Source organism: Salvia splendens, chromosome 10 (assembly GCF_004379255.2).
Source record: "Salvia splendens isolate huo1 chromosome 10, SspV2, whole genome shotgun sequence".
NCBI classification, from domain to species: Eukaryota; Viridiplantae; Streptophyta; class Magnoliopsida; order Lamiales; family Lamiaceae; genus Salvia; species Salvia splendens.
The window spans coordinates 2554076-2568609 of NC_056041.1; the positions used below are offsets into that span (position 1 = coordinate 2554076).

At 44.1% G+C, this 14534-nt stretch overlaps 1 protein-coding gene and 1 non-coding gene across 2 annotated transcripts; both read right to left on the reverse strand.

Annotated features, from left to right (window-relative positions):
• Positions 1 to 5205: 5205 nt before the first annotated feature.
• TRNAL-CAA lies at positions 5206 to 5289 on the reverse strand. Its single transcript has one exon. It is a non-coding gene; the product is annotated as a tRNA-Leu (tRNA).
• Positions 5290 to 5779: 490 nt separating this feature from the next.
• LOC121753375 (DDT domain-containing protein DDR4-like) lies at positions 5780 to 11493 on the reverse strand. The gene is made up of 11 exons (XM_042148664.1): positions 11223 to 11493; positions 10792 to 10902; positions 8810 to 8902; positions 8599 to 8636; positions 8402 to 8483; positions 8093 to 8199; positions 7878 to 8028; positions 7707 to 7799; positions 7492 to 7606; positions 6802 to 6844; positions 5780 to 6509 (listed from the first exon to the last, which is right to left on the reverse strand). The coding sequence occupies exons 1-11, from the start codon at positions 11385 to 11387 to the stop codon at positions 6059 to 6061; spliced, it is 1449 nt and encodes a 482-aa protein (XP_042004598.1). The 5' UTR covers positions 11388 to 11493; the 3' UTR covers positions 5780 to 6058.
• Between the last annotated feature and the right edge of the window lie 3041 nt (positions 11494 to 14534).

Here is a 14534-nt window from a genome sequence, read left to right on the forward strand (position 1 = left end):
AGACTCTTTGCGGCAGAACGAAGTCAAGTCATCCATGACGAAGTCCGTCAATTATTGAAGGCGGATGTGTTATTCGAAGTGAAGTATCCTTCGTGGGTGGCCAATCCTGTCATGATCAAGAAAAAGGAAGGAGGATGGCGGATGTGCATAGATTTCACCGATCTAAATAAGCACTGTCCCAAAGATTGCTATCCCCTTCCGAACATAGATAAAAAAGTAGAAGCTTTGATAGGCTTCGAAATTTTCTGTTTTCTTGATTTATACAAAGGATATCACCAAGTGTTGATGGATGAGAGTGACGCTCCGAAAACAGCTTTCATTACCGATTTCGGCATTTTCGCTTATAAAAAGATGCCATTCGGTTTAAAGAATGCCGGAGCCACTTATCAAAGGATGGTAGACAAGCTTTTTCGGCACCTGATTGGAAAGGAGGTCGAAGTGTATGTTGACGATATAGTCGTCAAAAGCAAAAGCACTTCGGAGTACGAGCACAACCTCAAATCCACTCTCAACGTACTCAAGAAAGCCAACCTCAAACTTAATCCCCAAAAGTGTACCTTTTTGGTAGATTCGGGAAAGTTTCTGGGTTGTTGGGTTTCAAAGGACGGACTCAAGGCAAACCCCTCAAAAGTTCAAGTCGTTCAGAACATGGCAATGCCGAAGTCCATACATGACGTGCAAAGGCTAACCGGATGTCTAGCCGCACTGAATCGATTCCTTTCCCAAGCAGCCGAAAAGCAACTGCCGTTCTTCAAGGTGTTGAAAAAGGCACCAAAGTTCGAGTGGGGAGCCGAGCAGAAAAAGGCCTTTGACGAGCTCAAAAGTTATCTAGCCGAGCTTCCTATTCTCTCTGCTCCAACAGAAGCCGAAGTAATATTCTTATACTTAGCGGCATCAGATCAAACCATCAGCGCGGTGCTTGTACGAGAAGAAGGCCTAAAGCAGTTTCCCATCTACTTTACAAGCCGAGCATTAAGAGGTCCAGAAACAAGGTATCAACCTCTGGAAAAAATTGCTCTGGCGTTAGTAAATGCAGCAAGGAGACTGCGGCCATACTTCTATGCTCACAAGGTATGCGTCTTAACCGATCTGCCTCTTCGGCAAGTTTTGACCAAGCCAGAAGCATCAGGCAGAATCGCCAAATGGGCCATAGAGCTGGGAGAACACTCAATCGAGTACCTACCTCGAAAAGCCATCAAGGGACAAGCCTTGGCAGATTTTCTTGCAGAGGCCAAGTTCGATCAAGCAATCCCTGTCATTGCCGAACAGAAAAATTCTGCCAATGCCGAACTAGCACAGCCCTTGGAATCCGAAGTAGAGCCGTCAGACTGCTGGAGCGGATTCGTAGATGGAGCTTCAAACAAGATGGGAAGTGGAGCTGGTATTTTACTCGTCGCTCCCGACGGACACGAGGTAACCTACTCACTTCGGTTCCTATTCCCCACTACTAATAATGAAGCCGAGTACGAAGCCCTCCTGGTCGGACTCCAGTTAGCGCAAAGTCTGCTCGTCAAATCTCTCAAAGTCCATTGTGATTCACAAGTCATAGTAAATCACATGTTGGGTACAAGTGAAGCCCGTGACGAGAGAATGAAGAAGTATTTGGACAAAGCGCAAAACTTCAGCCGAAGTTTCTCCTATTTTCGGATAATCCGTGTTCCCAGAGCGGAAAATAGCCGAGCAGATACCTTAAGTAAGTTGGCCTCAGATCCGAGCTCAAAGGCGGAAGAATTAATGCATCGAAGCATTGATGAAGCCGAGGTACATTCAGTATCCAACTCGCCGGACTGGATGACGCCGATCTTGCAGTATCTGGATCAAGGACAATTGCCCGAGGATAAGAGAGAAGCTCGGAAGATCACATGCCGAGCACTTCGGTACGAACTTCATGAAGGAGTCCTCTTTAGAAAGTCTTACCTCCAGCCGTTATTGCGGTGCGTAGGACCAGAAGAGACGGACTACATCCTCAGAGAAGTTCATGAAGGATCGTGCGGCAGCCACATCGGAGCTAGAGCTTTAGCTAAAAAAGTTCTAAGATGGGGATATTATTGGCCAACCTTGGTACAAGAAGCAGTACAGCTCGTCAAGACATGCCCGAAGTGCCAAATCCATGCAAATATCCCAAGGATGCCGCAGACCGATCTATTCACTATGCAAAGCCCTTGGCCTTTCATGCAATGGGGCATAGACATAGTGGGACCACTTCCTCAAGCTCCTCGGCAAATGAAATTCCTAATCGTTGCCGTGGACTACTTTACGAAGTGGGTGGAAGCTGAACCATTAGCTACGATAACGAGCTCGAAGGCATTGGATTTCGTCTGGAAGAACATAGTGTGCCGATTTGGCATACCCCACATCCTCATCTCGGATAACGGGACTCAGTTCACCGACAAGACGTTCAAGAATTGGTGCCAAGAGCTGAATATTCAACAGCGGTTCACTTCGGTCTCTCATCCACAAGCAAACGGACAAACGGAGGTAACAAATCGTATCCTGGTGAAAGGGTTAAAAGCTCGGTTAGAACAAGCCAAAGGACAATGGGTAGAAAATCTCCCTCAAGTCCTATGGTCCTACCGAACTACACCCACAACCTCCAACGGTGAAACTCCGTACAGTCTTGTGTACGGCACTGAAGCCGTGATTCCGGTGGAGATCGGCGTACCCAGTCCCCGAACTCTAAATTTCTCCTCAGAAATGAATGACGACGGACTGAGAGCCGAGCTAGATCTTGCCGAAGAAAGAAGAGAATTGGCATGCATAAAAGCAGCCAAGTACAAGGAGCAAGTAACCCGGTATTACAACCAAAGGGTGAAGAAGCTACAATTTCAAGTGGGAGATCTCGTCTTGAGAAACAACGAAGTAAGCCGAGCAGAAAAGCTAGGCAAGCTCGAACCCACATGGGAAGGTCCGTATCGGGTGTCAGAAGTCCTCGGCAAAGGGTCTTACAAATTGGCTCACATGTCAGGAGAACAGGTACCCCGAACATGGCACATTTCCAACCTCAAAAAGTTCCATTTGTAAGAGACAGTCCGGTCAGTCAGTCTTGAGTCTTGTTCAGTCAATGTGCTTTATTTGGTTTACTTGGTCTTTATTTGTCTCTGTGCGTTTTGTCTATATGCGTTTTGTCTGTCTCTGTGCGTGTCGTCTCTTACAAATGTTACTGAGGTATCTTGTTCTTCGAAGGCTGATCCCCTTCTTAGAACATATACAAGCTAAACAATTGTGAGTCAAAGCTTCTACAGAAGATACAAGACCACAATTCAGCTTAAACAAGCAGTTCGTCTGAAACGAGCTGCAACAAGCCAACGATTGTGAGTCAAAGCTTCTATAGAAGATACAAGACCACAATTCAGCTTAAACAAGCAGTTCGTCTGAAACGAGCTGCAACAAGCCAACGATTGTGAAGTCCAAGCTTCTAAAGAGGATACAAGACCACAATTCAGCTTAAACAAGCACTTCGTCTGAAACGAACTGCAATAAGCCAACGATTGTGAAGTCAAAGCTTCTAAAGAGGATACAAGACCACAATTCGGCTTAAAAATCAAGCACTTCGTCTGAAACGAACTGCAACGAAAGTCCGATTCTCGCGATAAAACTTGCCTGAATTAGGACAAGGGAAAGTCCGATCCACGCGATAAAACTCGCCGAATTAGGACAAGGGAAAGTCCGATCCCCAAATTAGGACAACGGAAAGTCCGATCCGAGCGATAAAACTCGCCAAATTAGGACACAAGCTTAGTCCGGTCAAAGATGTTTATTTCATCAGACCAAAGACGAGTCCAGTCAAAGATGTTTATTTCATCAGACCAAAGACGAGTCCGGTCAAAGAAGAGTTCACTTCATAAGACCGAGGACAAACATCAACTTACCCCGTACCTTTATTCAGAATGCCGAACTAATTCACTTCGCTTTCCGGGGGGGGTAGTGATGGAGTACGTACTAAACAAGCCCAAAAAAACAAGCCCAACAGCAGTAAAGCCCAAGAAAGAGTATCAGTTCGGCATGACTAAAGAGTTCAGTTCGGCACAACCAAAGAGTTCGGCCCCAGTCTACAGCTCGGTAAAAGCCAACCAATCAAACTCTGCTCTCAGGTCGGCATCAAGCTCTACTCTCAGATCGGCAAAAGCTGCTCGGCAATAATTCAGCAGTTCGGTCTCAGTATTCGACCGAACTGGGAGATAGTGGACTCATGCAGAACCTCCACGACCTCCACTACACCCACGATCTATTTAGTGGTGTCAAGCAGTCATTAACTCATGCAGGATAGTGGACCCATGCAAGATCGCCACGATCTCCACGACATCCACTACCTAGTAAATAGCTGCATGCCACGATCTTGGTCCTTTGTATAAATAGAACCTAGATCAGATAGATAGGGTTACATTCTCTCGATCTCTAGAGATAAAATACAAAATAGCAAGTCTGTATTGTAAGCTGTAGAAAACAGATCAAGCAATACAACTCTGCCCTCTTTTCTTCCCGTGGACGTAGATTTACCTCAGTAAATCGAACCACGTAAATTCATTGTGTCGTGATCTGCCATTTTCCTGCATTCGTCACTAACATCAGAAATTCGCCGATTCATCATTGATGTTACTCTACGATAGTTTTCTATGCAATGCACTGATTGCTATTATGTACACGAAATGTGGGGCACGTGTTGCAGGTGTGTGGAGCAATAGAGGAACGAGACATTGTCTCATTTAGGAAATCATGAGAGAGCTACTGAGTTGTTTGAGGAGATGCAGAGGGACAGATGTGAATCCTAATGAGATCAGAGTCATAGGTTTGTTATCTGCTTGCAGCCACGCAGGAGGATGGGATGGGATGGGCTAAGATATTTAAATATAATGGAGAGTGGTTACAGCTTAATCTGAGATGGACGTGGTTGCAGCGGAGCATCTCTTGGAGCTTGAACCGGGAGACACGAGGAAACTCATATTGCTAGCAAACGTATGTGCGGATCTCGGGTAGTGGGGTGAATGGGGAGAGGCCCGGGTGCAGCCTCATTGAGTTAGTGTTATAATCAATATACTCTGTATCTGTAGTTTGTAAGAATTCAATCACAAAGGTGTAATTGTGCAATGGTAGTTTTGTGAGTTAAAGGTTCAAGTAGTGGCAGTTAGCACTTAGCACAAAAGAATGCTAAAACAAAGAGGAAACTGTTGCATTAATTAAAACAAAAAGTGTGGGTGGAAAAATCAATGTCAGAAGTGGGATTTGAACCCACGCCCTCGTAAGAGGACCAGAACTTGAGTCTGGCGCCTTAGACCACTCGGCCATCCTGACCACTGTGAACGATTACATAATTTAAACAATATTATAATCAATTATTTGCTTTCTTTTTTGATATATATACGAATACGACACAGAATAATGGTAGTCTTAGTGTAACACAAGTTTTAGTAAAAATGAAGCAAGCGATTTGCGAGTTGAAAAAGTATTACGATCCCACTTTGTGTTTCTTATGTTTATTAATATACAGATATTGGTGGGCCATGTTTGATATTTTTATATATAAGTGTGTAAAAGAGAGTAAAATATAAAGAAATACTGTCCATGAAAAGTTTATAATATGTACAGTGTACTACTATATTTTGTGAAATAATTTAAAATGGGGTAGAAAAATAATTTGTGAATATAATTATTTTTATAATAAAATGTGAGTTGAATAATTAAATTTGTGGATTGTTTAATCCACTTAGCAGAATTAGTAAAATAGTAAAAGTAAAATGAGACATTTAGTGATAGAAGACAGAAAAGGGAGTATGATAGCATATAGCAAAATAAGCTGGAGCATTGGTAGAAACAACAGACAATTAGTCTTCACAAAACTACACATACTTGAGTGTTGAGACAGCTCCCTACAACTGATCTAGAAATGTGTCTCAAACTCTTTTTTTACTACAATGCCAAAATCTCTCTTTTGTTACTTGTTAGCTGCACCAAAGTCCCCCTTCTAGCTCCAAGAATCCTCTCAAAAATCATCATCTTTTACCCCGGGGCACCAGTGGTTGAGCAAAAACGCGATCAGTTTCATGAATCTTCAGCTCATGTCTCATGACGATCTATCGTCTTCAGAATCAGCAACCACTATGGATTCAACAGCAGTATTGACGGATGGCCTTTGCCTTGACCTGTTTTTAGAGCCTAAATTCTTGCTTTCTGGGATAGTGTGGCCAGGAACTCTAGCTAGCCTGCTACTGAAGCGCGATCCCTTTTGCCTGTGGACTAGAGGCATATTCTGCTTGAGGCTGGGAACTTTATCTTCGTCTTCGTCTTCATCTTCATCCTTTTCTATGTCATCTTCCTCGTTCTCCACATATTCTTCGTCCTGGGAGCCATCAGCACCGTCACTTTCTTCTGGATTGTGTTTCTCAGTATCAGTTTCACTAGATTCACTGTCCCTTGAAGATGTTGCTGAATTGTTAGATCCATCTGGGGTTTTTGTCATCCTTTGCTGGCTCGGTTTGTCTTCCTGCATTCGTTCTTCACTAGTCTTTCTTTTGCTGGAAAACAACGATATTGGCACATGATCATAATCACGAAATAAGAAAGGGACAGCTAAAGGGGAGAGGATTACTTAAAATCAAAGTAAGAATGTGTTTAAAGATCAATATAAATTGAAAAGACAACTACAAATGCTAAAGATACATGCTATTTCAGAATCTTAGTAGCTTATTAAAACATGCCACTCGAGCGTCTAATTCAAATTTTAGAGTAAAACAACTCCTTGTAATTAAGTAAAGCAAGAGAAGAAAATATAAGAAAGACTAACATAATGAGAAATAGGCTACTTACTTCGAATCTTTTATGGCCTCTGCAATGTCTCTGTCATATTTATCTGTAATAAAATAGGTGACGTTAGTCAAATATCGAGGTGGGAAGAGTAGATTTATCCGCATTGTTTTAACTCTACAATAGACTGTCTGGCTGTTGTCCGTGTATATGTGGATAACCTACAGTTTCTTGACTTGTAGCTATAGCTCCAAGCATGACGCATAATTCTATTCGACGTTAAAATACATTGGCAATGGTCAGTTATCAAGTATAACTTCACACAACATTTTGATCTTGATGTTCTTTTATGTGGTGTGTCAAAAGCCTGGTTTATCTAATTCCACGCTCTCATAGGGTGTCCATATCTCAAGCCTCAAGGTCACACAATTAGAATATAATCCGTTTTTGCAATTCAAAGTAAATGACTTATTCCTGTCCAAGAATCAAGACACAAGCCATGAAACTGTCACGGTGTGTCCAAGCATCACGAAAAAAACATATCAAGTGAAAAGCAACTTTGCAACTTAAGCATAATATCTTAAATGTTAGCATGTGCAACTATAAGCAAGTGATCAGCAACCACACAATCTAAAGTTGTTCTCTGGAATTTGGTCCATAAGCATAAATCAATACGATGCCACCACAATAAGCAGGATTAGTGAAAAGGCCTTCAGATATTTATCAAAATATATACACAAATCCAACACATACCAAATACGTAATCAGGACGCTTGTTAGTACGACATGATCGAGTTGAGACAAAGTTGTGAAAACCATTGAATCGTAATTGCTCTCTTTGCAGCCGGTACAGTGCCTTCTCTTTTTTCTGTCAAAAGGCAGTTATATAGAGATCATGCCATTTACTGAAGCCAACATAAAATTTGAGATATGACAAAAGTATAGTTCTGAAAACAATTCTCACTAACCTTCTGCTGCTTTGCAAGAACAGGAATTACATTCATTTCAATAGATTTAGCAAGAGCAACCTCCCATTTGAATTTACTAGATGAGAATTCATCCTACCATCAAAAGAAGCAAAGAATAAATGCAATGTGGTAGTGAGGAAATTGTGTAACAACCAAAACATGTATTCATACCACAATCTTGTTGAATCCTTCTAGATTGGTAGCAAGGGTTTCCCATTGGCAGTTTAATGTAGGGGCAGTATCCTTCTTTCTGGGTTGCTGATTTTCAAAGGAGTGAACTTCCTTATATAATCTGTGACCAATAGTTTCGTTTCCATCATACCTGTAACCAAGAGTCATTAACAGCCATTACTTACTTACAAAACTAAACTCCGACAGCAACTTACCAGAATGATACTCTGTTGCCATCACTTCCAAGCTTGTCCTTTCGAAAATTAGAGACACCAGTGCCATTTTTCATTTGCTCACTGATATAGGACACAGCATCATATTGCTGCAACAAAAGCCAGAAAATGGAAAATTCAAACAACTACATTTTCAGCGTTACCAGAAACATCTGGAAGTTCATTATGCTATACATAAAAAAGGGATCTTTAGACTTAAAAGAAAATCACCCCCAAAATCTCATCAAAAATATTGAGCAAGAAAATGAATATGCATAAACAAGCATGCAAAGATCAAGTGTAGATATATACATCTGCTCGAACTTCACAAAGAGCTTTAAGAATCATAAGACGAGCTGTTGGGTCGAGCTCCTTATAAATGGATATTTCCTCCCTGAACATTTGAGAAAACAACATATGTTAACAGAATTGAGAGAAAATACAGATTTGCAGTTGTGATAACGTGACATTAGAAATTACAACTGACAGAATATCAAGAAACAATATACCCCTTGGCTCCAGTTAAAGGAAAATCTCCTTCAGCAACCTGCAAAGCAAGATGTAGGACAGCTGCATCTTTTAGTATTAAAAAAACCATAACAGTAACCTTGGGGAAACTCAAGTAGCAAATCTCTTCTGTGCAAATAGGGTTCAATTTAGACAACTCCTGTTCTCCAACTAAAAAAATCCATAACCATAACTAATACAGGTTTGACCTACCCAAGGCCACCACGTTGAGAGAGCCTTACTTAGAGCAGCCATCCACCCATCAGAGGACTTTAATGTTTGGGCTTGGCTTGAAGAAATAATTCCCTGAAAGTCACATGTCATGCATCATTTATTCAGAACAAGGCAGATCAGATAAAAGGAAATGCATCAGGCCATCCGCAATGGGCGGACGATGGCACGCCCGATGGCGCGCATCGTCCGCGCCATCGATCGTCCGCGCCCATTGCGGATACGGACGATAGGTCGCGGACGATCGTCGCGGCCGATACTAAGGGCGCGGAGGATGGCGCGCCCGATGCCTATCGTCCGCGCCATCGTCCGCCCCATTGTGGCGTACACGGACGATGGCTGCGGACGATAGGCATCGGGCGCGCCATCGTCCTCCCCATTGTGGCGTACACGGACGATAGGTCGCGGACGATGGCACGCGGTTTGGTTGTTTTATAAATAGAGTTCATTCGTTTTACATTTCATTTCACAATTTCACTTTCGAAACTTACATTTACATAATTACTACGAAATGGCTTCAAGTCCAAATAGTCCTATGTTTAGTGGAGATGCGCGTTGGCCGGGTACAGAACCCGGCCAATATCGTTCGTTCGACACCAACGCCCAATACGATCCCGATTTCAGTACGGACTCGTATGGGTTGTCGGACATGGAGCCGTCTCCAACCCGACCAGTCGCCCCCTCCCGACGTGACGCCGCAGCGGCCGATCCCGACCCCGCCGCGACCGCTTCCGCCCCAGCCAAAAAGAAGCGGAACCGGCAGCGGGCGCAGAAGTTGCCGCCTCCCGGTGATTGCGATGAGTACGCCCCCGGTCGTACAAACTACACCGACGAGGAAACTCTCATTTTGGCCCGGTGTTGGGTAGATATATCGGAAGATCCGATATTCGCGAACAACCAGAGGCAGTTCGCGTACTGGGAGCGCATCGCCGACCTCTACAATGCGGCCAAGCCGCCGAACGCGTACAAGCGCAAGCGTGAGCAACTCCGCAAGCACTGGGATCAAGTGAAGAAGCAAGTGAACTTGTACGCGGCGGAGTTCGAGAAGTGCGCGCGGGCACAGGGGAGCGGCGAGAGCTGGGAAGACGTGCGTGCTAAAGCGATATTGTCGTACCGGTCGATGTTCGGCGAGTTCAAGCACGAGGCCATCTGGACGCTTTTGAGGGACAAGCAGAAATTCCAAGGTGGAATTCTGCACACTAGTGCGCCAAAGAGGATGAAGACCACCGAAGTTGGTGGTTACACGAGCAGCGGCAGCGGCAATCAACCGGTTGACCTCAACCGGTTGTACGTGGACGACAGCGGTTCCGGCACACCGATGTCCTCCCGACGTCCTCCCGGCGTCAAGGCTGCGAAGGCCAAAGGGAAGGCGGCCGCGACCTCATCCTCGACCGCTGCAACCCCACCTCCGCTCCCGGAAATGCTCCCGCCCCAGGCAGCCGAAGTGTATTCGTCGTTGGCGACAGCGTCGATGGCGAGGACGTTGTTGGAGACGCACAAGGCCCTCAAGAAGTGTACCGACCCCGACGAAGCCGAATACCTCCGGGCATTGATAGATGAACTGCGTCGGAAGTTGGGAATTGCACCGACTTAGTTTTTTTTTTTGTAAGTTGAACGGTGTAACTTCTTTTTTTATTAATGTGTCCCCGTTTGTTATTTCGACCTTTTTATTTACTCGTTATTAATTGTTAGTTGAAAACATTTAAATCAATTAAACAAATAAATAAAATGATGATGTGGCGCGCCATAGGGCGCGCCTTAGGGCGCCCCACTGCAGGTGGGGAGGTAGGAGGATAAAACTGCTGACGTGGCGCGCCATAGGGCGCGCCTTAGGGCGCGCCTTAGGGCGCCCCATTGCTAATGCCCTCAGATTTTGTTTCACAATTTTGATAAATAACATCTTATTTCAAGATCTTAGCAATTTTTATAAAAAGTGTATATAACTTATGAGAAGCAAAAGAAACCTTCAAGAGTGCTATGTGAAGCTGAGCAAGTGTACTGTTTTGCTCAATGATTGCAGTTTCTACGTCTTCAGCTGATAACTTCAGTTCTTTACCAATTACCGGATGGAATACCTGTAGGTGCATTATTTACAAGCATTAATTATCAGAGATATCAAAGTCGGACGAGTATAAGTTTCCGATGCCTAGTCTAAGTGAAAACAACTCACGACTTCATATCCTTTTCAAAGAACCTAAGATCAAAAAAACACCAAAAAGTACAACATTGTACGGTTCGTGTTAGGAATATGAGATCAAAATCTCTTTCCACAACTAACCCCTGCCTACCATAACGACAAATTTGAAGTAAGATATAAATCATGAAACTGAAAAGAGGTGGAAGAAGATAAACGTCTCAGAGTCATGGAAAAAATGGCGTGGAGGAGAGAGGTTACGTGGAGAAAGTTGAGAACTGAAGCCAACTCCCATCGTTGGCGAAGCTTCGTGAGGGAGGAGTCGAAGTCGGTCATTTTCGGCGAGGATGGCTCCGAAGCTCCAGCTGCGCCGTTGTTTACAGGAATTCCAGACAACGGCGACGGAGCTCGGTTAGCTCTGGCCATGGAATGAGATAATCTGCAACAAATTTGAGGGTTTAGTGGTTTAGTAAAACTTACTGCGCGGTATTTATTGGGGGATTTTGGAAGGGGTAAGTGTGAACTATTTGGTTTCCCGCCTAATCTCCTTCGCTCTTTCTACTCTGTTCGTGCCCTCCTTAAAAGTGCGAAAAACAATTTAAAAACAGAATTTATTGTTTTAGTGTTATTTCTACGAAATAAATCTAATTCAAATTATAAATATTCCCTCCTCTTTCTGAATTGCATTGTGCACTTTACCCACTTTTAGGTGTAGTTTGGTTACTCCATAAACTTATTTAAATTATTACTCATCATTAGCGGCGTTAGACCATCCACTACGCTGTCTTTATACCGTCCCTTAAACCGTCCTTTAACTACTATTTGACCACTATTTGAGGGTCCCACTGTCCTTTTTTCCTCCATCCCTTAACTAAGGGACGGAACCTGCAACGCTCCGTCCCTTAATTACTATTCATTCAATTTCATTTTTTTTTTATAACCCAATTAAATTTAAACAAACACAATTCATTAAAATTAAAACAACATTACAACTTAAACTAAAAAAATAGGAAAAAAGACATAATTAAAATTCTAAAAAAATAAAAAATGACATAATTTAATCTTCTCCGCCAAAGTTTTCCCAAATGTGCTCAATTAGATCCTCTTGGAGTTGGGTGTGGGCGCTAGAGTCGCGTGTCCTTGCCCAAATAGCCAACCGTTCTTGTATAGACGGATGCGCTCCACTTCGCGGCGGACTACTTGCGGTTGAGCTTCCGGGAGATTCGGGGTCGAACCAATTTCCCGCATCGGGTCCTTCGTCTCGGACAATCATGTTGTGCAAGATTATGCACGTATACATGATGTCGACCATGCTCTCCATGAACCAGGAACGAGCCGGGGCTTTGATGATGTTGAAGCGCGCTTGGAGAACCCCGAACGCCCTCTCCACATCCTTGCGCGCAGCCTCCTGCTTCTGCGCAAAAAGAGCCTGCTTTGGGTTCGCAGGCCTGCCGCACGTCTTCACGAAGGTCGGCCACTTCGGGTAGATGCCGTCGGCGAGATAGTACCCCATTTTATACAGCCGGTTGTTGGCGACGAAGTTGATGGCCGGCGCTTTACCATCCAAAACTTCAGTAAAGAGATCGGACTGGTGGAGCACGTTTACGTCGTTGTTCGAGCCAGGGACCCCGAAGTACGCGTGTCAAATCCAAAGCCGGTAGTCGACAACGGCCTCGAGTACAACGGTTGGGTGGGTGCCTTTGTGGCCGCTCGTGTAGGACCCCCTCCAAGCCACCGGGCAATTCTTCCATTGCCAGTGCATGCAATCGACACTGCCAAGCATCCCGGGGAATCCGTGCACTTGTTCGTGCAGGTTGAGGAGGAACTGACAATCATCCGTGCTTGGCCTCCGGAGAAATTCGTCACTGAAGGCTGCCCGGACGCCTCTGCAGAAGTTGAGCAAGAACATGCGCCCAGTGGTGTCTCCGATGTGGAGGTATTCGTCGAATATGTCGGCCGTTTGTCCAGTCGCAAGCTGACGGATGGCTGCAGTACATTTCTGCAGCGTCGTGTGGCTGGGACGGCCGACCGCGTCGAACCCTTCTCGGAAGAACTCTTCCCATGCCGCCAAAGTATTCGCTATGTGAAGAAATAGCGGTTTACTCATGCGGAAACGGTGACGGAAGTAGGTATCTCCCCAAATCGGGTTATCGCAGAAGTAGTCGCGCACTAACCGTGCGGCGGCTTCCTCCCGGTTCCGATTGATGTACTTCCGGGAGCGTCGTGGGGGTGGCGCGGCTTCCTCCACCTTTCGTCGTCGATCTTCTTCAAGTGATTGTTCCATTAATTGACCCATTTGCTCAAAATGATCCATTTGTTTGAGTTGATTTAAGATGGAAATTGGAGTGATAGAGATGATTTGAGAGGAATATATGTGTGTTTGTGTGTGAAATGAGTATGAAATAAGATTATTTATAGAGTAAATAAATAAATATAAATAAAAATAAAAAGAAAATAAAAAATTAACGGTATCATTACCGTTTGATTTTTTTTATTATTAAAATTCAAATTTTTTAAAAAAAATCGATTTTTTTTAAATGAATTATTGCGTCATCCGTGACGACGCCCACTCACGGGCCAGCGAGTGGGCGTCACGCATGCATCGGGGGCGCGCCACGTCGCCCGGGCGCGTGACGGGCCGGCGCGTCCCTTGTCTTGCGGATGCGGGATACGGGACGGGCTGAGGACGGGCTACGGGACGGGACGAGGGTTGCAACGCGTCCCGCGGCGGAACCGTCCCTCCGGGAAGGAACGCGAGCCGCGCGCGGGACGCGTAGTGAATGCTCTTAGGATGAGTCTATATTTATTTGATTGGTCTTGTTAGAATCGGTCATCTTCCTTTTTATTACGATTTTACTCACAACAAGTTGTATGGGCTAAAAAAGTCAAGATGACCCCCTTGTCAAGGAATCTTATGTCCCTTCGCCAGGCTAATTAGCGGTTTTGACTCACTCGTCCTTGATAAACATGTTGTTGATTATAATGTATGAGTAGATGATATAAACAAATAAGCCATTACGCCACATACGGCCTGGATCCTAGATGGTGAAGATGTGTTTGAAGCACGCTAAATGTGTGTTTTATGTATTTTATGGCGACCTCATGCTTCAAATTAATATAGCTATGTTGGGTCAGTTGCACACAAGCGTGACCTATTAAAGTTGACCATTGTAGACATAGATGTCATATGCGATGTAGTAGCGCATTGATGTCGACATCCAATAGCCATGAGATACACGACGCCCTTCAATTCAATATATTATTGAAGACACCAACGTGGTTCAAGACGATGGTGTCGTTATTTGACCCGGTACTACTGAAGATCGCATGTCAAATATATAATACTTGGTTTGGGATTGACTATAAGACGATAGTTTGATAAGAACCCTCTACTAATATATATAATCGATGCCATCAGGCACACCGAAAAGCCATGCACAAAACTCACACATTTATTTATTTTATTCCTTCTTTCTATTTTATGCTCACTCCATTTACTATTTTATAATTCCTACTCCAAAAGAAATTTCTTTATATTTTATGCTCACTCCATTTACTATTTTATAATTCTTA